Source organism: Myotis daubentonii, chromosome 5 (genome assembly GCF_963259705.1).
Source record: "Myotis daubentonii chromosome 5, mMyoDau2.1, whole genome shotgun sequence".
NCBI classification, from domain to species: Eukaryota; Metazoa; Chordata; class Mammalia; order Chiroptera; family Vespertilionidae; genus Myotis; species Myotis daubentonii.
The window spans coordinates 35,586,513-35,611,121 of NC_081844.1; the positions used below are offsets into that span (position 1 = coordinate 35,586,513).

The following is a 24,609-nucleotide window of genomic DNA, read 5'->3' on the forward strand; positions in this document are numbered from 1 at the left end:
ACACACTGTAATTATAACAACAATTAAAAAAAAAAAGAATATCATCACCATCACCACAATAGTGATGACAATGGTGACAATGATTACAGCAGCCGTCAACCCAGGAGTCCTTGCTATGTGCCAGGCACTGTCTTGGGAAGTTTTCATACATTATTTTATTTAACCTTCATAATAACTCTAAAAGGTAATTGTTACTTCTCCCATTTAAAGAAGAGGAAACTGAAGGTAGGATTAACCAATTAATTGGCCTGCGACTACAGAAGTTTTAAGACACAGGGTCAGAATTTGAATCCAGGACTGTCTTGCTTCAAGACCATACCTTCTCTACCTGGTACTGCCACCTCCTCTAACACGTCATTGTATAGGGTTTCCACAACTGCAATTAATTTATCCATGAAAATGTATACATTCAGAAAAGTACTCCAGTCCTAATTACCTATAACCCATACAGACAATTTCAAGTTATATAGGGGTAGTCTATAGATTTTTATCAATTATCAAAACCTCATCCGCTCCCCCCAAATACTTTTGCTTTAATTTCCTAAATTGAAAGTCTGTTTTTGTGTGTGTGAAATTCCTAAGGTTTTCATGTGGTTGTAGCCTAAGGGAAATGGTATGTTGAGAAGCCATTAAAGGCTTAATTTCTGTTCTTTAAGAGATTAGGGGAGCTTTGCTTGGTGAATTGGTTTGTTTGAATTGCTTGTGAAAATTAAGAAATTCCCCAGTGCCTCCAAGCAGAATCAGTTAGTTTCTTATCCTTGTTTCAACTGCTCTTTGTATATATTTCTATTACAGGAGAGCACTTAGTACTCATTAATTTGTCTATGTCCTAGGCCACTAGACTAGGCTCCTTGTAAGCATGGTTGGGATCATTGCACTCAAGTACCCAGCACATAACAGTTTAAAAATATATATATTTATTCATTTAATGAATGACTATAAACTGGTAGATTAAGAAAACATTTTATATTTATATCTCTCATAGCTCATAATTGGTTTAGTACTCAAAAGTCTGTGCAGGTCTCATTTTGAATGGGAATTCATTTCATTTCTCTGAGCTAATACTGCATGAAATTTATCTGCTTTTGCTGGAGGAGGTCTAGTTTAATAGTACTGGGAATAAATAATAAGTGATAATAAAAATCAGTTTCAGGGGGAAAAGGCCAGGCATAAATGATAGTAATCACATATAAATAAACATCATTAACTCTGAAAAATATAAAATGCTTGACACTTTAACGTAATAGGTAATAATGAAAACTGTGATGACTCTTCTGTATTAAGTAAACAAAACTTTTGTTCACCTAGGCTTCTTGAGAATTTTTTAAATGAGTTTTTGCTGATTTTATTGTTAAATACTTTTGCCTATACTGAAATGATCAGAAATCTTTTTTATTCTGTAAATTACATTGATTGATTTTTTTTAATGCTTTATAAATTTGCATGCCATCCTTACACAGGGGGCATACAAGTCTTCTCTGTATCATTCCAATATATGTGCTGCCAAAATGAGCATGACTGATTTTTTTAATATTATGCCAACCTTACTCTCCTTGGGTACATCCCATTTGGTCATCATGTATTATAAATTTCTGGATTTAATTTGCTCATATTTTAAAAGGATTTTTATACCTGTGTTCATGAGGGATATTGGTCTGTGGTCTTGTTTTGTTTTCTTGTAAAATCTTTATCTGGTTTTGGTATAAAGGTAATGAGTTCAGAAGTGTTCCCTCTTCCTCTATTTTCTGAAAGCATGTATGTAGAATTGGTATCTCTTCCTTAAATGTGTGATAGAATTCACCAATAAAGCTATTTGGGTCTGAAGTTTTGTGGAAAGTTTTAAAAGAATTCAGTTTTTAAATTGATAAAGATTTGCTCATGTTTTCTATTTCTTATTGAGACTGTTTTGGCAATTTGTGGTTTTCAAGGATTGTCCATTTCATCTAGGTTGTTGAATTTAAGGACATGGAATTGTTCATAATATTCTCCCATTGTCCTTCTAATGTCTGCAGGATCTGTAGTGATGCCTCCCTCTTTCATCCCCGCTACTTGTAATGTATGTGTTCTCTCTTTTTTCCGTTTAGCAGGCTAGCCAGAAATTTATCAATTTTATTTATGTTTTCAAACAAGCAGCTTAGGTTTCATTGATAGAAAATAGATTTTCTCTATTGTTTATCTGTTTTCAATGACATTGATTTCAGCTCTTTATTATTTCTTCCTTCCATCTACTTTGGGTTTGACTTATTCTTCTTTTTCTAGATGAAGTATTATTGAAATTATGTTTCTTGGAGCAGATATTGTAGCTTTACACACAGTTATAAAGATCATTCTAGCCCAGTTGTCGCATTTTAAGGTTGGGGAAACTATTCTTAACCACTACCATCTGCTTTTAAAATGTTTTCATGCCAGGGACAAAGTATTAGAGGGAAGGGAGATGGTGTTGGTGACTGAGGGAAGGTAAGTTATGCTCTACTCTAGCGACTGCCTGCATGCACCATCACTGGAACAGCTCAGAGGGGATTACACAAATTATTCAGGTGTGGTGCTGACAGTTGACCTTAAAACCATAGTCAGATGACTTTATTAACATTAGTCAGACGCTTTATAAACCTAGTCTTTCTGACTAAGAAATAGAATTATTAGTTGATTTTATTAACCTGTCTTTCTAATTTAGGTTTATTTCTTTAACAGAAAAAACTCAAGTTTAATATAGCAAAGTACTCCCTACAGACATTTAGTGCTAGGCAAAGAGGTGGACATTTTCTTGCGTCAGAACTAGTCATTATTTTAAATAGAGTTATACAGAAATATTCTGTAGAAAAAAAGCATTGAAGTTAGTTTTATATATAATGCTCAAAACCTCCTTTCTCCCTAACTGGTTTGGCTCAGTGGATAGAGCGTTGGCCTGCAGACTGAAGGGTCCCAGGTTCGATTCCGGTCAAGGGCATGTGCCTTGGTTGCGGGCACATCCCCAGTAGGGGGTGTGCACAAGGCAGCTTATCAATGTTTCTCTCTCACTGATGTTTCTGATTCTCTATCCCTCTCCCTTCCCCTCTGTAAAAAATCAATAAAATATATATATTTTTAAAAAAACCTCCTTTCATGCTACAAATTGGCTAGTCACTTTTCTCTCCTCTGCCCCAGAACAGCCCAAGCTTCAGCTACTGAGTGCCATTCTCTGCCTACAACGAGAATGAGAGTTGAGAAAATCTCTAGGAGAAAAGATATCATAGCTATGGTAATTTTGAAAATAACTTTTCCATCACTGCAGTTTAAAACATTTTTTTAAAAGAAATCCTCATGGAGCACACCGATTACTGAAATTAGAAAGACTAGTTTTATCATTGCAATTGTGATAATATTAATTATGCATAGTTTATTACTATATTAAATGTAAATGTAGCTTACTTTCATAAAACTAACCTAAATGAGCAATTTAGAAGTTGACTATTCATATTTCAAAAGGACTCTTCAATTTTAAAAGGATTCACTGCAGCTTTTTCATAGAATATGATACCCCTGTGGTTTTGAAAATCATTTAAAAATTTAATTTATGCACAATTTTTCAGGAACTCATACAAAATGATGCACAATTCTGCGTGTCAGACCATGCCATAAATAAAAGGCTCGTAAAATGTCCTATAATTAACAGCGACTATAAGAATACAAACATTGGTTATAAAGCATAGAAAACCACTAGAAAAAAATTGTGTTATTTTACTTTCTATGATTATATGGAAATGCTTTACACTGGTATTTTCCAGCTTAAAAAGAACTTTAATATGCTCATTATGCCCTTCCGCAATTATGGATTTATTGGAAAACTTTTCCTTATAAATGTTACAAAAATATACTTCGGCTCACCACGAAGAATCATAGAATATTTGAATTGGTAAAATGGAATTTGCTGATCCATACATAACAAATACTGCACATTACCCACAGAATCCCAGTGTCAGAATTGTTGCGGGGTCGGGGGTGAGGGGGGTGGGGGGAGGGAGGAGGCCGGGAGGTTGGTGAGGCAGGGATATGGAAATCCAAGACCTGGACAGAGTGCGGAGCTTCACAGTCCTAACTTCCTGAGTGGAACGGTGGTTTGGGCGTCAGATGAGGGCTCTCAGTAGTCACAGGTATCTTGGCATGGGCTGTCGAGTTCTCAGAAGAGAATTTTGAAGTCATGGTATTCTTCCTTTGAACCAACTCCCTCCTCCAAGTTCAAGTGTGATCATTTAGTCTTAGTTCTAGACTTCCTAAATAACTGATGTTTGTAAGTTTGTTGCTTTTTTTTTCTTGCCCCAAAATTTACCTTAGGTCTGGTAACATGAAACTTCTTCACCATTTGAATGTAGTGCTTCTTCCATATGCCCTGCTCAAAGGGAGTTGGAGAGAAATTGATGTACCAGTTAAACCGCAAACATTTGAGCATCCAGAGCTGATCCAGCTCGGTTAAGTTCTTCCAGTGCCAGCTCACCTGGGAAAAACAACAATTGAAGAAAAAACAGGACCTACTCAGTTTACATGGTCACTTTCTATAGGTTTTAAACTGTCACCTTGGACCCTAGATAACATTTTTTATCCTTTCCCCCAATTCACAGCTTAAATAGTTACCTCCTACCTCAAGTGCTTCCTACCCAAACAGAACTATTTTCTTTAAATTCTAATTCCAACTTAGAATCTGAGTCAACATATACTTATCGAGCACCTATTCACTATCTTCATAGCAACCTATGGAAGTAAATAAAATTAGTACTCTCATATTGCAAATGAAGAAACTGAGGCTCAGTTAGACTTTGGAATTTCATCAGGATTCATGTGAAAGTTACATGAGAGTTATAGAAACTCAGGTCTGCACATGGTATACATCTGTTTTCCCTTCACTCTTACGATTTAGCTAAATATAAATTTTATAAACAGAACACAAATACCGATACTACATGGTGTGTCCCACATGAGACTAGACATCTGTGTCTTAGCTGTAAGAACTGCAAAGATGACTATGAACATTCAAATCCAAATTTCATGCTTGGAAAACTATCCTTTTTTTAAAAAAATATATTTTATTGAGTTTTTACAGAGAGGAAAGGAGAGAGATAGAGAGTTAGAAACATCGATGAGAGAGAAACATCGACCAGCTGCCTCCTGCACACTCCCCACTGGGGATGTGCCCGCAACCAAGGTACATGCCCTTGACCGGAATCGAACCTGGGACCCTTCAGTCAGCAGGCCGACGCTCTATCCACTGAGCCAAACCGGTTTCGGCACTATCCTCTTTTTTAAGAATAACTAATTAATAATTTTGAACACCAAATAAATAAATAAATAAATAAACAAACAGAACACTCTATAATGGGTCTTGCTATCCATACATCTACTTATCTATCACCTCTGCTTCCTCCCTCCTTCCATCCACCACTTACTGAGTTCCTACTATATTTAGCACTGTTTTATGGGCTGAACATGAGTCAGGCAGGAGAGAGGAGGCACAATTAGAAAAAATAAGAGTTCAGGGCTGGAAGAAGGAAAAAGGTTAGAGGATCTGGTAGAGCCCCTCAGGCAGAAAGAGAAATCATATCTACTTTGTCGAACCCAGAATGAAACACCCACCTTAATCCCTATATGGTTAATTAACTCAGAATTCAATGGAGAGATGAGGTTTTGGAGGGAGGGGATAGGGAGAAAAATTTCTGAATTGTCATTGTTTTCCTCCTTTTCCTTAGATCTTATTTAGTCCTGGATATTTAAGCTAGGCTTTCCCCCCAGGGTAGATAAGGTATTTGTTTTTTAAGGTAGAGAAATGAGAATTGAAGGGTAGATAGGAGCTTTCAAAACTATACAAGACCACCCCCGCCCCATATACCTTTTTAAACAGCTCAAAGCTCATTTTAGTGCAATGAATTTATTGTTTCCTTTAAACCTAGATGAAGAATAATGATCTGTGTCTTCCTCACAGTCAGTACTGGGAATAAATGTAATGCTGAAATCTTGCTAGATCGACATATGGTGCCCATAGATTAGAAGAATAGCTATTTCAAATAATGTTTCCTTAGAATGATAACATTCTCATGTAGAAAACTTGGCAACTTCTGAGAAGTTTAAAGAAAAACAACGTACAAAACCCCATCAATTAAAGATGGACATTATTAACAACCTGGTAGAGCTCTTTTCCTTTCAGTCTTTTTTTTTTTTTTTTAGGCATGTAAGAAACAAAATTGGGAAACTCTATATACAATTTAAAATTATGCTTTCTTCATTTTACATATCATAAATATCTCTGGTCTTCCAAATCATGTTTTCTAATAGCTGCATAATAATTTGTCATATGGCTATATAATACTATCATATTGCTGGACATTTAGAATGATATGCTTTTTTAAAAACTGTTTCATTTTTAGAATAATAAGTGTACATTGATACTAAATTCAAAGGTACAAAGAGGCACACAGTAAAAAGGAAGTCTCTCTCTCATCCCTGTTTTCTAGCCCCTCATTTTCCTCCCTGGATGTAACCACTGTGACCAGCTTCTTGTGGGTCATTTCAGAAGTATTCTAGGTCTATATTAACAAACATGTATGTATTCTTTTATCTTTCCAAAATGGTAGGACAATTCTGCACCTTTGCATTTTTCACTGATGATATATTTTGGAGATTGTTGCAATTTATTTAACTAGTCTAATGGTGGACATTTCCATTATTTCTAAACTTTTGCTATTGCAAACAATGCTGCAATATTCTTCCACAGACATAATTTTGCATAGGTTGAAGTATACCCATCAGATAAATTCCAAGAAGTAGAACTGCTGGGTCAAAAGGAATCATTATTAAAAATTATAATTGGCCGAAACCGGTTTGGCTCGGTGGATAGAGCGTCGGCCTGCGGACTGAAAGGTCCCAGGTTCGATTTCGGTCAAGGGCATGTACCTGGGTTGCGGGCACATCCCCGGTGGGGGATGTGCAGGAGGCGGCTGATCGATGTTTCTCTCTCATCGATGTTTCTGACTCTCTATCTCTCTCCTTTCCTCTCTGTAAAAAATCAATAAAAATATGTTTTAAAAAAAATTATAATTGATCCCAAATTGTTCTCCATGGTGGTTGTACCAATTTATCTATCACCAATATACAAAACTGCTTTGGTTTCTTCACACCCTCACCAATATAGAATATTATTTTAAAAACTTATCAATCTGTATCGTGAAAAATAGCATGACATAGTGAGACTAAGCAGCTTACATATTTTAGAAACACCTTTCTTTCTGTGAACTACTTGTTCATTCATTCCCTTTGCTCATTTTTCTGCTGGGTTGTTGGTCTATTTTTCTTTCTTTTTTAAAATATAATTTTATTTAAAAATATATAATTTTATTGATTTTAGAGAAGAAGGGAGAGGGAGAGAGAGAGAGATAAACATCAATGATGAGAGATAATCATCAAACAGCTGCCTCCTGCATGCCCCCTACTGGGGATCAAGCCCGCAACCCTGGTATATGCCCTGACCAGGAATGGAACCATGACCTCCTGGTCCATAGCTCGACTCTCAACCACTGAGCCACACCAGCCAGGTGGTCTTTTATTCTTAATATAGATTAATAGAAGTTCTTAAAAATATAAGAAAATTAGCCCTTCATTGGCAATATGTATTTTCCCTATTTACTGTTTGGATTTATTTATAATGTTCTTTTTATACAGAAAACTTTAATATTTATAGTCACAATTTAAAATCTAGCTTTCTTTAGTCTTGATCATAAAATACATATAGTAAATACTATATATAATGAGTAAAGCAAGGCTTTAAATTACATGTTTTCTTTTATGGTTTCTGGGTATTATAGTCACAAAGACCTCCTTCCCTGTGTTTTATTTGGGTACCTTCATAGTTTCCTTTGATTTCACATCAATCTTTTATCCTACTAGAAATTTTTTTCAGATAGCTACCCAACTTCCCCAGCTCCTTCATTAAGTAATTCATCTTTCTTACTGAATTCATTTTCTTAAATTTTAAAAATGGAAGTTAACATTTTGCATATGTGTGAATGCATGCTAACAGATAATGTCTGGTGTTACTAGCCTCTATGAGAAGACTTAACAAAATCACTACCCGTTTTGTAATCTTAAGTAATTTAGCTACATTTAATACACCATGGAATTACTTGTAAGAAAATAATGGTCAGCTCCTTTTCCAAATCCGTGAGCACATTTGCTCACTCTGAACTCTTTTAGTCTCATATTCTTTTGTATATTTCATTAGCGCCTTATTTTGAGCCTTTCTCTTTATGAATGGTCTGAGCTGTACAATTTAGGATTTTATTGTAGCTGTGCAATGTAAGATGGTCCTGCTGATGAAGCATTTCTTCTTTGGGTGTTTGCCTCACCACCTAGCAATTTTTGTGTGTGTGTGGACATTAATGATATCTTATACTTTTTTTTCCATTTTGAGCACCAAATAGAGAGTGAGACATAGTGTCTGAGAGAGGGGGAGATCCCAAACTACACAGACTAAACATACTGACCACGCCATTTATTGGTTTTGTGCATAGTAAGTCCTCACTTAATGTCACCGATAGATTCTGCAACTTTAAGTGAAATGACATGTAACGAAACCAGTTTTCCGTAGGCTGATATAAACAAGAGTTAAGTTCCTACAGATTCTCATCAACACTGTAACAAAACTAAGTTAAACAAAACGATGTTAGTTGAGAACCTGCTATACTAGGATGTGCTTTTTCCCCTCTCAAGTTCCAGAGTTCCCAGGCTGTCCTTACAAAATGCCCCACGCGGCTTCTTTCCTTTACCTGTGCACAACGACAAAGGCTTCGGGGGTCCAGGAAGGAAAAGATGTGTAAGGACAACACCCTTGGAAGCTTGGTAGTGAAATCCAGAGCTTCTGCTGGAATTTTTTCCTGAAGCTTTCGACAGCAGAACTTTTGCTGTGACAGGGAGCAGCGTTCTAACAGGCCGGTCAGGATTCTTCTCCTTTGAGAGTCTGTCCATTTGTCAAACTGGAGAAGAAAAAAAAAAAAAAGACAAAAGAAAATAAAAACTTCCCTGTTTAATCTGATCCAAGGGATTCATTATGAAGAAGCAATAAAAAATGGCATAGAAAGTGAGTGTAGTAATTTATTCCTAATGAATGGCATGCATTTGTTTTCCTAATTAGTAAATTCCACATTTTGCCACCTACATGCCCTTTCTCACACTTATATGTGTGAAGCTGTGCAAGATCTGAGTGTGTACAGAGTATACTTGACCTCAGGACTTGCACTTAATTAGGACAGTAAATTGGGAGCTGGCCATATTCATCAACTGAGAAAACATATTTATAACATACAACATGAAGAGAAGGTGCCTGGGCCGCCCCTCTCCTCCCTAAGAGCTGTGTATTAGCTCGTAAGAGCCAAACTCAAAGACCAGAAACAAACCTTTGCATTCGCGGTTGGAAATAAGGTATCACATGCAAATATCCCTGAGAAGGGGAGTCTATTGGGTCAAAGTCCCACTAATGTGTAAATAATTGATGTGATTGGAGAGGAAACAGCAATAGGAGGACCTGGATAAAAAGAATTCCAGAGACAAGAAGTCGATGCCAAAGTAATCTGGGGCACACCAAACTTTGGTTACTTCACAGTTCCCCCAGAGATAACCCTAAATCAGTCCCAAGATCAGTGGCTGATCTAAGATAAGAATGTGAGGTTTGGCTAACCCGCCCCCCGCCCCCCCCCCCCCCAAAAAAAAGGCCCTATGGGAACACCTACCTGCTGAATGAGCCACTTGGCCGGAGTTTAAATCTTTACTTCTTTTGTCCATTAGAGAAAATAGGGAAATTTGGGGCTACTTGTATTTTGTATGCTATTTCATTTCACATATAGATACCTATTACAGCTATTATAAAGTAATCAGAATCTTATAATGAACTTTAGTTATATACTGACTACCTAACAAGGCATACTAGTATAAGGCAAAAATGTATCTGGTACAAGCCTTATAATCAACTTTATTATAGTCGTACAATGTATTTTTGTTGTTGTTCATCCTCATCTGAGGATATTTTTCCATTGGTTTTTATTTAGAGAGAGTGGGAGGGAGGGGGAGGGAGAGAGAGAGATGTGAGAGAGACACATTGGTTGCCCCCCACATGCACCCAGACTAGGGACTGAACCTGCAACCCAGGTACGTGCCCTGGACCAGGAATTGAACCTCCGATCCTTTGGTGCATGGGCCGACGCTCTAACCACTGAGATCACCGGCCAGGGCAACAATGTTATTTTTTAAAAATATATATATTTTATTGATTTTTTTATAGAGAGGAAGGGAGAGGGATAGAGTTAGAAACATCGATGAGAGAGAAACATCGATCAGCTGCCTCCTGCACGCTTCCCACTGGGGATGTGCCCGCAACCAAGGTACATGCCCTTGACTGGAATCGAACCCGGGACCCTTCAGTCCGCAGGCCGATGCTCTATCCACTGAGCCAAACTGGTTAGGGCAACAATGTATTTTTTAAAAATTAGTAGGGATACTTCTATTCACTATCATAGATCTATTCGATGACTCACAAATCTCACTTGGAAGACTATAATTCAAGAGGGAAAAAAACCCTAAAATGAATAAAAACACCAAAGACTTTAACTTATAAATAAGTGAGTAAAATGTGTTCATGTGTAAGTGTTTCCTGATTTGTGCTATCCCTGTTTCTGCACAATCCATATCTCCAACTTCTTTCCTTCTGGTTTGGATTATTGGAATGAATAGAGAGGAGCCAGAAAAGAATGTCGAGGGTCAGGGTAAGAACCAGGCCCAGGAGGATGCATTGATCTATAAAGTGAAAAGCCAAGGGGAGGTAGGAGGAGACAGAAGAGCTTTGGAGTTCTGGCTTGCAGGGAGTTTGCGGGTTTAGACCAGCCGTGGGCAAACTACGGCCCGCAGGCCGGATCTGGCACGTTTGAAATGAATAAAACTAAAAAAAAAAAAAAAAAAAAAAAAGACCGTACCCTTTTATGTAATGACTAGGGGCACGGTGCACGAAATTCATGCACTGGGTGTGTGTGGGGAGGGGAGTGTCCCTCAGCCCAGCCTGCCCCCTCTCACATACTGGGAGCCCTCAGGCGTTGACCCCCATCACCCTCCAATCGCCTGATCGGCCCCTTGCCCAGGCCTGATGCCTCGGCCAGAGGCGTACACCCCCATCACCCTCCGATCGCCTGATCGGCCTCTTGCCCAGGCCTGACGCCTCCGCCAGAGGTGTCAGGCTTGGACGGGGACCCCCATCTTCCCCTGATCACTGGCTCTGGCCCCCGCCCAGGCCTGAGGCCTCTGGCCCAGGAATCATGCCTGGGCAGGGGACCCCCATCTCCCTCTGATCACTTGCTCCACCCCCCGCCCAAGCCTGACGCCTCTGACCCAGGCTTCAGGCCTGGGCAAGGGGACCATCATATCCCCCCAATCCCCAGCTCCGCCCCCCGCCCAGGCCTGATGCCTCGGCCAGAGGAGTTGACCCTCATCACCCTCCGATCACCAATCACCGGATCGGCCCCTTGACCAGGCCTAAAGCCTCCGGCAGAGGTGTCAGGCCTGGGCAGGGGACCCCCAGCTCCCCGCGGTTGCAGGCTCCGGCCCTGCCCAGGCCTAATGCCTCTGGCTGAGGCGTCCGGCCCGGGCAGCGGGGACCCGCAGCTGCAGCGGCCCCGCGATCGTGGGCTCCGCTTTAGGCCCAGGCAAGGGACCCCTAGCTCCTGGGACTGCCAGCTTCGACCGTGCCCAGCTCCCATCACTGGCTCCACCCCTACTTCCTGCTATCACTGGCCAGGGCGGAAAAGGCGCCTGATTCTCCAATCATGGCTGGGGGGCAGGGCAAAGGCGGCCCCAGGGCCGCCTTTGCCCTGCCCCCCAGCTCTTAGCTCCCCCCGGGTTTCCGATCACTGTCAGTGGCAGGGGGCTTCTTCCTGCTTTCCCTTTCACCTCCCCGCATTGTGCCTACATATGCAAATTAACCGCCATCTTGTTGGCAGTTAACTGCCAATCTTAGTTGGCAGTTAACTGCCAATCTTAGTTGGCAGTTAACTGCCAATCATAGTTGGCAGTTAACTGCCAATCATAGTTGGCAGTTAACTGCCAATCATAGTTGGCAGTTAATTTGCATATAGCCCTGATTAGCCAATGAAAAGGGTATCGTCGTACGCCAATTACCATTTTTCTCTTTTATTAGATAGGATGTTTACTTTGAATTTATATCAGTTCACACAAACACTCCATCCATGCTTTTGTTCCGGCCCTCCGGTCCAGTTTAAGAACCCATTGTGGCCCTCCAGTCAAAAAGTTTGCCCACCCCTGGTTTAGACTGTCATTGCCTTGATAGCAGTTTTAGAGTGTAAGAGAACTGAGGAATAAAAGCAGGAGATCTGGAGTTTTGAACTGGATCCTCTGTGATTTTATCTTTGAGAAACAAAATGAAAATTGGAATTTATTTTTAAAATTACTTTCAGGCAATGCGATGTGACTCTGTAGAAACTGAGCTTCATGAGGACACAGGATGAATATGGTTACAAAACTATTTTCATGAGATATTATCATCACTGCAAGAAATCAGAAATAACCCAAAATGCCTAACAGTGGGGGATCAGCTAAGCAACCTGTAAATGGATAAAAGAAAGACTGGCATTATTTTGATGGTAGGTTTGGGAATGAGACCACTGGGAGTCTCATCTAAAATATTCTGTTATTTCTAATATTCACTAGAAATAAATTACTAAGCCCCAGTTCCACCACTAACAACCTCTCTGAGCCTCAATTTCCTCATTTATACATTAAGAATAATTATATCTACATTGTAGAGTTGTTGTGAGGAGTAAATAGAATAATCTATAACAATAAAAGCATAATATGCTAATTAGACTGGACAGCCAAATGACCTTCCAGATGTCATTCTGGATGTCCTTCCGGATGAGGCCATGGTGGCAGAAGCTGAGGCAGAGGTAGTTAGGGGTGATCAGGCAGGCAGGCAGGCCAGCGGTTAGGAGCCAGCGGTCCTGGATTGTGATCGGACATCCCCCCGAGGGGCCCTGCATTGTGAGAGGGTGTAGGCTGGGCTGAGGGACACTCCCTCCACCGCCCCCCCCCCCACCGCATGAATTTCATGTATCGGGCCACTCGTATACATATAAAATTCCTAATAGAGTGCCTGACTCATTGCATGGCAGATATCATAATAAACTATCATAGTGAAGTTAAAAATAATAAGTATGTGGGTTAATCAATGTAAAAAGAAAATATATATAAACAATTAAATGAAAAAGCATAAAATTACCATGTTTGTACATTGATAAGGATGGGAAATATATTGAGAATGGCTGAGATTTTCCCATGTACTTTCATTGATGCCCACCAAAAAAATGGGCCCAAATTGGAGTGATTTAAAATGAATATAAAAAGAACATTAGGATTAGAAATGATGACGAACTCTACAAGAGAAAGCATTAAAACATTTTTCTTTAGAGGCTAAGAAGGCAATTACTTTGGTTTCTCATTTCCCTGATGACAATGGTCAAAGGCAATTTAAATTTGGCTGTGATAGGTGTTCTTTGCCTCAAGGAATCTTCCTTTCTAATTGTGTTTGTTTAGGCTAATAGAAAACGAATTTGCATTCCTTGAACTCCTACCAATTGAAAGTGATGACTCAGAAGAATGCTTAACAGTTGGGGAAAATCCCTTTGGCATTTAAAAGGCGCTAGGAATAATCCAAAAAGTAAATAACCCGCTGTAGAGTTAACTGTACAGGAATTAGAAAATCTCCCACATCTCTTGCGTCATCTCTCTAGTAAAAATACCCATAACATTGCAGCCATCGATCCAATGTGTGAGATTGGGGAGTAGCTGGGACCATTTATGGTACTTCACTTCACAGTTCATTTTTTTACATTATATTATGTTGTTATGTTAAATTATGCTTATAATTATATTTTATAATTATTTTAATGCCTTTTAAAATATATTTTTATTGATTTCAGAGGGAAAGGGAGAGGGAGAGAGACATAGAAACATTAATGATGAGAGAGAACCTGATTGGCTGCCTCCTGCACGCCCGCAACTGGGGATCGAGCCTGAAACCTGGGCATGTGCCCTTGACTGGAATGGAACCCGGGACCCTTCAGTCCACAGGCTGATTGATGTTCTATCCACTGAACCAAACCAGTTAGGGCTTAATACCTTTTTTTAGGGGCTTTCTTGACTCAAAAGAATTGTGAAAAATCCTATTTTCAGAGTAGTTGGGAGTATTACGAGTATACTTGCTGCAGTGTCAGGAAGTGAGGACAATTGCTAGAGATGACGGTCCATTTATCTGACACAATGGCAAGGCAAAGTTCACGGGGAGTGAGGGATAAGATAAAAAGGGAGGCTTGTTATTTTTTGTTTATTGGTTATGTTAATCTGAGTTTCTGAGTACTACTGTCAAAAACTCAAGTTCACAATTGTATGAATATATTCTTGTTTTAAAAGTTTCAACTAGGTATGAATATAATCAAACATGAAAATCCTATTTAACCTCCCTGTCATTTCTCACTCACTCCATTCCCCAGAAATAACTACTGTTCATAGTTTGATGTTTGTGCACTTCTATGCAGTTACCTACACATAGACCCATCAATAAGGACACAGTTAGATGAAGTAGAATATACCCATTCTGTGGAATACTACATAGAAGTTTAAAAAACAAACAAAGGATAGCCACAGTATCCTGATCTGTAATGAGCTCCAGAGCATATTGCCTTGTCATTCGTTCATGGTAGGATGGATAGGCAATGATCTATTTGCTCATTTTACTGCCAATACCATTTGGGTTATTTCTGATACAAAAACAGAACAAAACACAAACCCTGCAATATCCTAGAACATGCCTTTTCAGGCCCCATGTGACCATTTCTCTAGTACAGTGAAATGGAAGTGGAATGACAGGTTCAAAGGATATTTGCTTTTAAAAATTGAATAGAATGTGTCAAACCGTCTTTTAAACGTCTTTACCATTTTTATATTCCTTCCCACTGTGTTTTAGCATATCCTCCTATTCACCAGTGAACCTTACTTTGGATGTTAATCTGTCTCTTTAATTGCTGCTGGCACACAGACAAAGGGAGGAATTGGGACTCTCATTGTCTAATTTGTATTTCTCCAAGTTTCGTGGAATAGAGCATCTTTTATGTTTATTGGCCATTTGTATATTTTTGTATATTTCTCATTGTTCCATTGACTTATTATTATATATGAGTATTTGTGCTTTTCTTATTGATTGTAGGAACTCATTATATCTCCCAGATAGTAATCTTTATGTAGCATGCAATTTGCAAAATATTTTCCCGTTTCTCTCTTGAATTTTAACTGTGATTGCTTGTTTCCAGCAAGTTAAAAGTAATGCCATCTACTGTTTTCAAATTCTTCAAAATATTACTATTATTTCTAACAACATAGGAGCTGAGAAAAAGGTGAGATGCTTTCTTTTCAACTAAAATACTTCTGCTGTTATTTTCTGTTGATTGAGAGGCAACTGTCTTTTCTAACGGATTAAAAGATGAGCTTTTTTTTTTTTTATAAGCGATTAAGTAGTAGCATGGAACGGTAAAAGTAGAAGAGCTTTTAAGTTCTCTTAATTATTTTGTTTGTTACTGCACAGAACATCAGATAGGACCATGTGCAAATGTGTGAACAAAAATGACATTCTACAGCCAAATAGAAAATACTCTTGGATTGTCTATCATTAAATAGGATTCATATTACATCTTAGCTCACAATGTCCAGATTGTTTTTAAAAATGACTTTTAAAAACTAGTTTGAGCTTTAAAACCAATACTCAATCATTTCCATGAAAATCCCAACTAATGCTAAGTAAAAAGAAAAATTCCTATCTTTATTTCACCTTTCTTTTTTTGGAAAATATATTTCTTATGTTATCAATCTCTTATGTTGTTTATGAAACACACAAACAAAAAAATCTACATGATATTGTAAATTTAAAGAATAAGTTTGTTTTTGGACAAAAGAGAAAAAGCAGTGAGTATCATTTATTCATTTGGTAGTATCAAGGAATGTATAACAAAGAGCATGATAGAACCATGTTTGCTCGCTATGGATAAGTCTATTGGAGAAGATAGATAATTAGTGATATTTGCAAATGTATATTTCTATTAGTTATGGTAAAAAAAAAAAAAGAATACATAAGATCTTTTAAAATGTTTGAAGACCTTATCCAGGGTGATATTAAAAATATTTAGTAATAATCAGCAATACCATCAACCAATCAAAACAGACAGAAGCTGGTCAGCTACATCAAATACTGGCTGAACTTTAGCCCTGGTTATATTAATTTAGTGATTTCCACTAATAGTAAGTGGAATGATAGCTGGTGTAAAAATAGTCATTCTACATAAGTCTCTTTTTAAGTTGTTGGTCACAGATGCAAAGCTATTTAAAAACATACATATATAGAATGAGAAAAACTCAGCTAGATTTTAAATTTTTGGTGTTTTTTAAAAAATCTTCACTCAAGTTGGGGGGGAAGAGAGAGAGAGAGAGAGAGAGGAGTTAGGGATCAAACCTGCAACCCAGGTATGTGCCCTGACTGGGAATTGAACTGGTAACCTTTCAATGCACAGGACAACACTCAACAAACTGAGCCACTCCAGCTGGGCATACATTTTTGGTATTTTTCATTTCTTAATTTTTAGTAGATTTATTTTGTAAAGTTTTATTATTTTGAATTGATAATACGTTCACATGATTAAAAATATCAAAAAGTATGAAAAGCTATTCAGAAAAAAGAGTCTCTTCCACCCTGCCACAGACTCACAGTTGCCCCTTTTCTCATGAATCCTTCCAGAGACATTATATATATTTTTTTCTGCTTTGGTTAATAAATATCTTTAGGCTGAAGCTTGTAGACCAACACAGAAAAGAACTGGTGACCAACTAAGGTAACAAAAATAGTAAGAAATAAACTTTTATGCTAGTTTTAGTGCAAAGGACTGAATGTTTGTGTCCCGCCAAACCCCAAATTCATATGTTGAAACCTACCCCCCAAGATGATGGTATTAGGAGATGGAGCCTTTGAGAAGTGATTAGGTCATGAGGGTGGGGCTCCCATGAATGGGATGAGTGTCCTTATAAAAGAGGCCCCAGAGAGATTCCTCACTCCTTGAGCCATGTCAAGTTACAGTGAAAAGGCAATAGTCTATGAACCAGAAAGTGGGATCTCACTAGACAGTGAATTTGCAAGGGCCTTCATCTTGGACTTCCTAACCTTTAGAACTCTGAAAGATAAATTTTTGTTCTCTAAAAGCCTATGTATTTTGTTATAGCAGTCTGAACAAATTATGATACTTAGGAAAATGAGTTTTAGTAACTCATAGGAAAGGACATACTATCACCTGTTATATTCTGGGTTAAAGATGTCCCTTAAGGAAGAAGGCTTTGTATGCTTTAAAAATGGAATATTTCAAGTTTATTACATATATCAAGAGTTAAAGAGCCTGGCCTGTGTGGCTCAGTGGAGTGTTGTCCCATGCACCAAGAAGGTCGATGGCTCAATTACCAAGTCCAGGCACATGCCAGGTTGTGAGCTTGATTCTCAATAAGCCCGGGATGTGAGGTAGGCAGCCGAGTGATATTTCTTTCTCATTGATGTTTCTATCTTTCCCTTCCTTACTCTCTAAAATCAATAAAAACATATTAAAAAATAAAAGATTGCCCTAACTGGTTTGGCTCAGTGGATAGAGCATTGGCCTGTGGACTGAAAGGTCTTAGGTTCTGTTCCGGTCAAGGACATGTACCTTGGTTGTGGGCACATCCCCAGTAGGAGGTGTGCAGGAGGCAGCTGATCAATGTTTCTCTCTCATTGATGTTTCTAACTCTCTATCGCTCTCCCTTTCTCTCTGTAAAAAAATCAATAAAATATATTTTTTTAAAATAAGAGATTAAGTATTTTTAAAAAAGGAATTAAATCCAAGTATAGGTTTTAAAAGGAATCCTAATTTATTTTTAAAATTGAGATATAATTCACATGCCATAAAATTCAGTGTTTTGAGTGTACAATTCAGTAGTTTTTAGTATATTCACAAGGTTGTATAGCCATTACTATCTAATTCCAGAACATTTTCATTACCCCAAAAAGAAATCTTATACCCATTACAGTCAATCCCTCTTCCCCTTGTCCTCCAGCCCCTGGAAACCATTAACCTAATTTCTGACAACATGGATTTGCCTTCTGGACTCTTCATAGAAGTGGAATCATATATTATGTGGCCTCTGTATCTGGTTTCTTTCACTTAGCATACTATTTTTCAAGGTTCATCCATGTTGTACCATATATCAGTACTTTATTGCATTTTCTTACCCTTGCTTTTTAAATTTTTGGTAAAATATACACGACATAAAATTTACTATTTAACCATTGTTAAGTGAAAAGTGGCATTAAGTACATTCACATTGTTAAGCAACCATGACCACTATGCTTCTGCAGAACTTTCTCATTGTCTCAAAATGAAAATCTGTTTACATTAAACAATAATTTCTCATCTTTTGGCAACCTCTCTTCTACTTTCTGTCTCTATGAATCTGACTACTCTAGGTACTTCATCTAAGTAGAATCCTACAACAACATTTGTCTTCTTGAGCCTGGCTTATTTCACTTACCACAGTGCATTCATATTTCATGTTGTAGCTTGTATAAAATTTCCTTCTTTTTCAAGGCTGAATGATATTCCACTGTATGGATATACTACCTTTTGCTTAGTCATTCATAAGTCGATGGATATTTGGAATCATATGGTTTTTTGCTACTATGAAGATTCGTGTACAATTTTTTGCATGATCATATGCTTTCAATTCTCCTGGGTGGTAGAGACTATTAGATGGAACTGCAGAGGGTTTGATGAGTAATAAACATTGCCCAGAGATGGATACTTTGATCATGACCGAGGGATGGACAAGGACCACTGGGATTTTGTGTCTCTTTTAAAGACAGAGTAAGGCCGAAACCGGTTTGGCTCAGTGGATAGAGCGTCGGCCTGCGGACTGAAAGGTCCCAGGTTCGATTCTGGTCAAGGGCATGTACCTGGGTTGCGGGCATATCCCCAGTGGGAGATGTGCAGGAGGCAGCTGATCGATGTTTCTCTCTCATCGATGTTTCTAACTCTCTATCTCTCTCCCTTCCTCTCTGTAAAAAATCAATAAAAAAAAAAAAAAAGACAGAGTAAGAAAATCTTCATTTGTATGAAGGATAGTTGTATCTTGCTAGATAAAAGCATAAAGTTGTTCCTGTAACAACTTGAATAAGGATGTATGTGGATGCTAAGTAGCCAAATGGTTGAACTGTGTTGGTTATTAAGCTATTGTCTCTCAGATCCAAACTCACCTTTCTGTATTCTACTTTGTGAGTAGAGAAGGCTGGGTCTCTATAAATCGTATTTCTCCTTTGATAGCTGACTCCCTGTTAAATGTTGCCAATGGGGAAGAGGGTACTAGAGGGAAACTAAGGTAGAAGAGCCTTACTCCTTTGTTTCCTTGCTGTTCCTGGCAGCAGCATCCTAACTCTTGACCCCGGCAGCAGAAGTTAATTCCAGGGTCTAATTTTTTCCACACTTCCAGAACCATCACACTTCCTCAGATGTATAGGAATCAGATGGTTGCTATCTACTCTGTTCCTCCGAAGTCTGGGTCCCCTGTAGGGCTGGTCCCAGCCCCACGGGGTCCTTCTTCTGAACTTCTGAGGTATCAGTAAAGCTGGAAAAAGCTATTTCCTGCAGTTCTATTTCCATGGCACCTCAGTGTTCCCTTTTTGTCTTTTCTGTTTTCCAGTATTTGTTTAACCAGTTCTATTTATTTAATGTAATTATGTCTGGGCCTTGGCTGGGTAGCTCAGTAGGTTAGAGTGTCATCTGATATGCCAAGATTGCCAGAACATATAAGAAGCAACCAATGAATGCATAAATAAATGGAACAGCAAATTGATGTTTCTCTCTCTCTTTCCCTTCCTCTTCCTCTCTAAAATCAATAAATAAAAAATTTAAAAACATTAATTATGTCCATTAAAATAACTGGTCTAATTTCTATTTTCCTGACAACCATAACTGATAAAGTACCAAAAAACTTCTCAGGCTATGAGCAATCATCACTGATTACCTTACATCTAAACTGAATTCTTTGGGCTCTATGATAACATAACATATTATACAAGTATATTTTATCTGTTTCAAATATAGAAGTAAGTATATTTTAAATGGTTACCCATTTTCCAAGTAGAGCTCTTCTTTCTTCAAATACCTACAATAAATTAAAAATAATGGAATGATTTCATAATTCATGGTTCAAAATACCCATTACAAGAAAGATAGCATTAAAGTATCTATAAATAAGTAGTCTTTTCATTGTGTCAACTGAATATAAAAAGATTTCATTCTTGAGAAGGTACTTTACTTGTTTTTAACTTGGGCAAGGTATCTTTTTTATCAGTTTCTGCACGTGGAATAATTCATCTTAAAGAAGTAATAATTTTACCTGGCCACATATGAGAGGCAACCTATCAATGTTTTTCTCATCATCTCAAAATGAAAATCTGTTTACATTAAACAATAATTTTCTCTCTTACTCTCTCTCCCTCCCTCTCTTTCTAAACTCAATAAACATATTCTTGGGTGAGAACTAAAAAAAAAAAAAAAAAAGTAATACTTTTTTTAAAGAGAAGAAATTAGAAAATAATGAGCCATGGCCAGTGTGGCTTAGTTGGTTGAGCACTGTCCCATGCACTGAGAGGTCACCGGTTTGATTCCCAGACAGGGCACATGCCCCAGTTGCAAGCTTAATCCCCAGTAGGGGGTGTGCAGGAAGCAGCTGATCAATGTTTCTCTCTCATTGAAGTTTCTCTCCTTCTCCCTCTCTCTATCTTAAAAAAAAAAATCAATACAAATATATATATATATATTTAAAAGAATGAAACTGTAAAGTGAAATCAACATCAGAATTTGAAAGATGAAAAAACTGTCAAAGAAAACACAGTAAAATGGAGCTCTTCCCCCCAAATATTTCAGTATCAATAGTTTGAGAACTTATGAAATTTATGAACAAGCAGCTCTATTTTTATGTCAGTGTACACACATATTAGTAGGTTTCCGTGTACTTATTATGCATCTCTGTGCTTACAACTCAGTGTTTAACTGTATATGTTTGTTGTTGTATAGTATTTAGGACAGAAATCATGTATTATTCATCTTTCCATCTCCAGTATAGAGTGTTATACACAGGATATCACAGGTACTCATGTTTAATGGATTAAATGAATGTGGCAATGAAAGTGACAATGAATATACTTATGGATATATTGGTACATGTGAATTATTTAGCTATTGATGTAGAGGTGTTTTTCTGAGCATCAGTGACTAGTATATGTGTATCTGAATGAGTGAAGAAGGGAACACTAATGTGAGAATGTCTGGCAGGAAACTATGGAGAGAGGAAACAAGAAAAAGTAATAAACAGATGTAAGTGTCTCTCTCACTCCCACACATGCACCCTGTTAGCTTTCAAAATTGGAATCATTTTGAAGGTTGCCAGATGGGAAGGGGTTTGGGAGGATGGATGAAAAAGGTAAAGGGATTAAGAGGTACAAATTGGTTGTTACATAATAGGCATTTGCATGTAAAATACACATAGGGAATATAGTCCATAATATTCTAATAACTATGTAGGGTGTAAGATTTATTTGGATGATCAGTTAGTAAGTTATATAATGTCTAATTAATGGGGTGTACACTTGAAACTAATATGTTACTGTATGTCAACTGTAATTGAAAAATAAAAAAATGATTTAAAATTAAAAAATTGGAATCAACGTTTTTCCCTTCTCCTTAGCACTACCTATATTGTCTGGTACTGCAAGAACTTTCCTACTAGAAGAGTAACTAAGGCCTATTCCCTTTTTGTAGAGGAGGACGAGGAGTTGGCTTTATGCTTCTAATGGATCACACTTTCCTTCCTTTTTTACTCTCAACTCTAGTTTCAAAGGGCATACAAAATGAGGACTGAAATAATTGGTTCAACCACAACCCCGAGGCCAGCGAAATGTCAGTTCTGCTCTTGGTTGGAGAATCTCATACATCACAGGTAGGCTTTCTTTGCACATTAAAGAAGAAAAAGGATGTCCTTTTCTCCTCCCCACTAATTCACTGGCACCTGAGCTACTAGGACCCTCAAATAAACTCAGAATTTCTAGGTGAAAACAGAAGCGTACCTATAGAATACAGAAGATTCAAAAATCTGGATTTAAATATTTCCTGAACTCTTCTCCTCCCTGTAACCAAATCCAATCAGTCATCTATCACCCAAACCAAATTGTTAGCACCACCACTTTTCTGATGCCCAGTGACCTAACTCCTCCCAGCTCATATCCCATGTACAGCGCATGCTCCACTTGGTCTCTACAGGGTTTGCTATGGCTCTCTAGTTGTTTCTGTTCATTTTATCTTTCCATGTAGATTACAACCACTCTCTCTACATACTCCACAGGTTCTGTGGCAGGCCCTCCAAAAACACTTGCTAATTGAACAATAACAGCAAAAAGCTTCGAAAGTCATAGAATTTTAGTGCTCAGAGAAATCCTAGAGATATTTTTGCCCAATTTCCTTGTTTTATAGCGGTCAACCAGCGGCCCAAAGGGGGTTACACTTACAGATTTTTAAAAATCACGGTTTCCACACTGTTCAGTTCAACTCTGTATTTGTTTCCTCCCTAGAACCTTGGTCTTCCCTGTCTTGACTTCCAGTTCAACATGCTTTGGGCTTTCAAAAGGAGGATGGGCTGACCATCATGGTGGCCAGTGACAATCAGGAGCATTGGAAACAAAGGGGCACTGACTTGAAGGTCCAGGAGAATCGGCGAGAAGTAGCAGAAAGGGAGTAGGGTGGGAGGTGGAGAGTGTTATTCAGGCTAAAACAATAGTTTTTAGAGGGCCAACCACCAATCCTAAGCAGGGTCCAAGGGATAATGGAGAAAATAAAATGAAATAAAAATCGCTAAGAGAGTCACTTAAAATAGAGTCAGAGGCTATTAAGGATTGAGGCTTATGAACAAGATTCTTGTGCCTCAGTTCTCAGAGCTGCGTTTATATGGCTAAAACTGTTGCTAAACTACCTCATGGCTGAGCTATAAGCATCCTGGAGCTGAAAACATCTTGGAACAACTGCTACTTGGACACATACACTAGTAGACTTTACTTACTTCCTTGTCGTTTCTGCTTTCCCCATTTACATATTGGAACTAACCAATCCCTGTGAACCTAGCCAGCAATCCTTTATTTGCATGAAAGAATTATATTTTGTGGATTTGTGTGTGTTTTTTTCTTCTTGTTCTTCTTCTTTTTTTTTTTTTTAAATAAACCCTGCCTTTGCCTGCTCTCTCCAGAGTGCAGTTTGGGTTGCTACCTGAATCTGTGCCTATCAGATTGCAATCTTTTTGCTCAAATAAATGCTTTTTGCTCAGCAATGTTTTTCATGCTAAAACAATGAGTCTTTAAAGGGCCAACGATCAAGCCTAAGCAGGGGTCAAGCAAATCCAGTTTTTTATCAAAAGGCATCTAGACCCAAGTAGAAACTGACGGGAGTGAATTGGGAGTGAAAACATTAAATGAGTTGAAATCTGGTTCTGACTCTACCCTTGACAAGAAATATAATTTGGGACAAATTAGTTAATTGTCAAGTCCTTAGTCAGAGTCTTATAGTCCCTGGTTGGAGCAAGTCTTCATTTAGAAGATTTGCAATCATGTTCTGCATCTTAAAAGAGCTGGAAAACAAAGTATCAATTCAAAATGGAAATATAAAAATGGATCTTTTTTCTTTGCAGAATATTTATAACACAATTTGCTTAGATCCTGCTGTTAAATCAAAATCCTTTGTTGTTATTTCAGTCTATTGATACTGCAGTTACATATTTCACTGTGTGACATCATTACAGTGCGGGAATAAGAAATGTAGGGGCTCCTCAATGATGATTGATGGTAACTAGGTGCTTTTCTCAGAACACCCTTCTTTAAAAAAATTATTGATTTCAGAAAAGAAGGGAAGGGAGAGAGAGATAGAAACCTCAATGATCAGAATCATTGATTGGCTGCCTCCTGCACATCCCCCACGGGGAGTCGAGCCTGCAACCTGGGCATGTGCCCTGACCAGGAATCGAACCGTGACCTCCTGGTTCATAGGCCAATGCTCAACTAATGAGCCACACTGGCTAGGCTCTCAGAACACCCTTTTAAAATGTACTGTACTACATCTGTGAACCATACTCAAAAGAAATGTTGGTTACTTTCAATTCAAATACTAGATGGCCAAGAAATGCATATACTTTCAAAACATTCCTCCTCTCAAAATTCACAGTGCATGAATTATTTTGAAATCTGTTACATTTGTCTATGTTGATAACGCTGTTTTCCTAGGCATCTCAATTTGAATTCAATCTTTCTGCTTAAAGCTTGCAATGAAGTTAAAATCCTGTGACTCTTATTTTAGTCTGGAATAGTTACATATTTCACATTTTACTACAGAATAGAAGAAAATTAAAACAAAAAACAGGGCCTCAAAATTACACACT

At 38.0% G+C, this 24,609-nt stretch overlaps 1 protein-coding gene and 1 pseudogene across 4 annotated transcripts in view; both read right to left on the reverse strand.

The window, feature by feature from the left end:
* Positions 1-24,609, reverse strand: part of FBXO16 (F-box protein 16) — a 50,855-nt gene that overhangs the window by 17,804 nt on the left and 8,442 nt on the right. For 3 of the 4 annotated variants that reach the window (XM_059697564.1, XM_059697566.1, XM_059697567.1), the window contains exons 3-5: positions 20,260-20,295; positions 8,787-8,993; positions 4,307-4,471 (exon numbers count right to left, since the gene is read on the reverse strand). In XM_059697564.1, the coding sequence (XP_059553547.1) occupies positions 4,307-4,471; positions 8,787-8,993; positions 20,260-20,295 (408 nt within the window). The remainder of the gene's footprint in view (positions 1-4,306; positions 4,472-8,786; positions 8,994-20,259; positions 20,296-24,609) is intronic. The other variant, XM_059697565.1, reaches the window with a different exon arrangement.
* On the reverse strand, positions 1,416-1,516 carry LOC132236268 (U6 spliceosomal RNA; annotated as a pseudogene).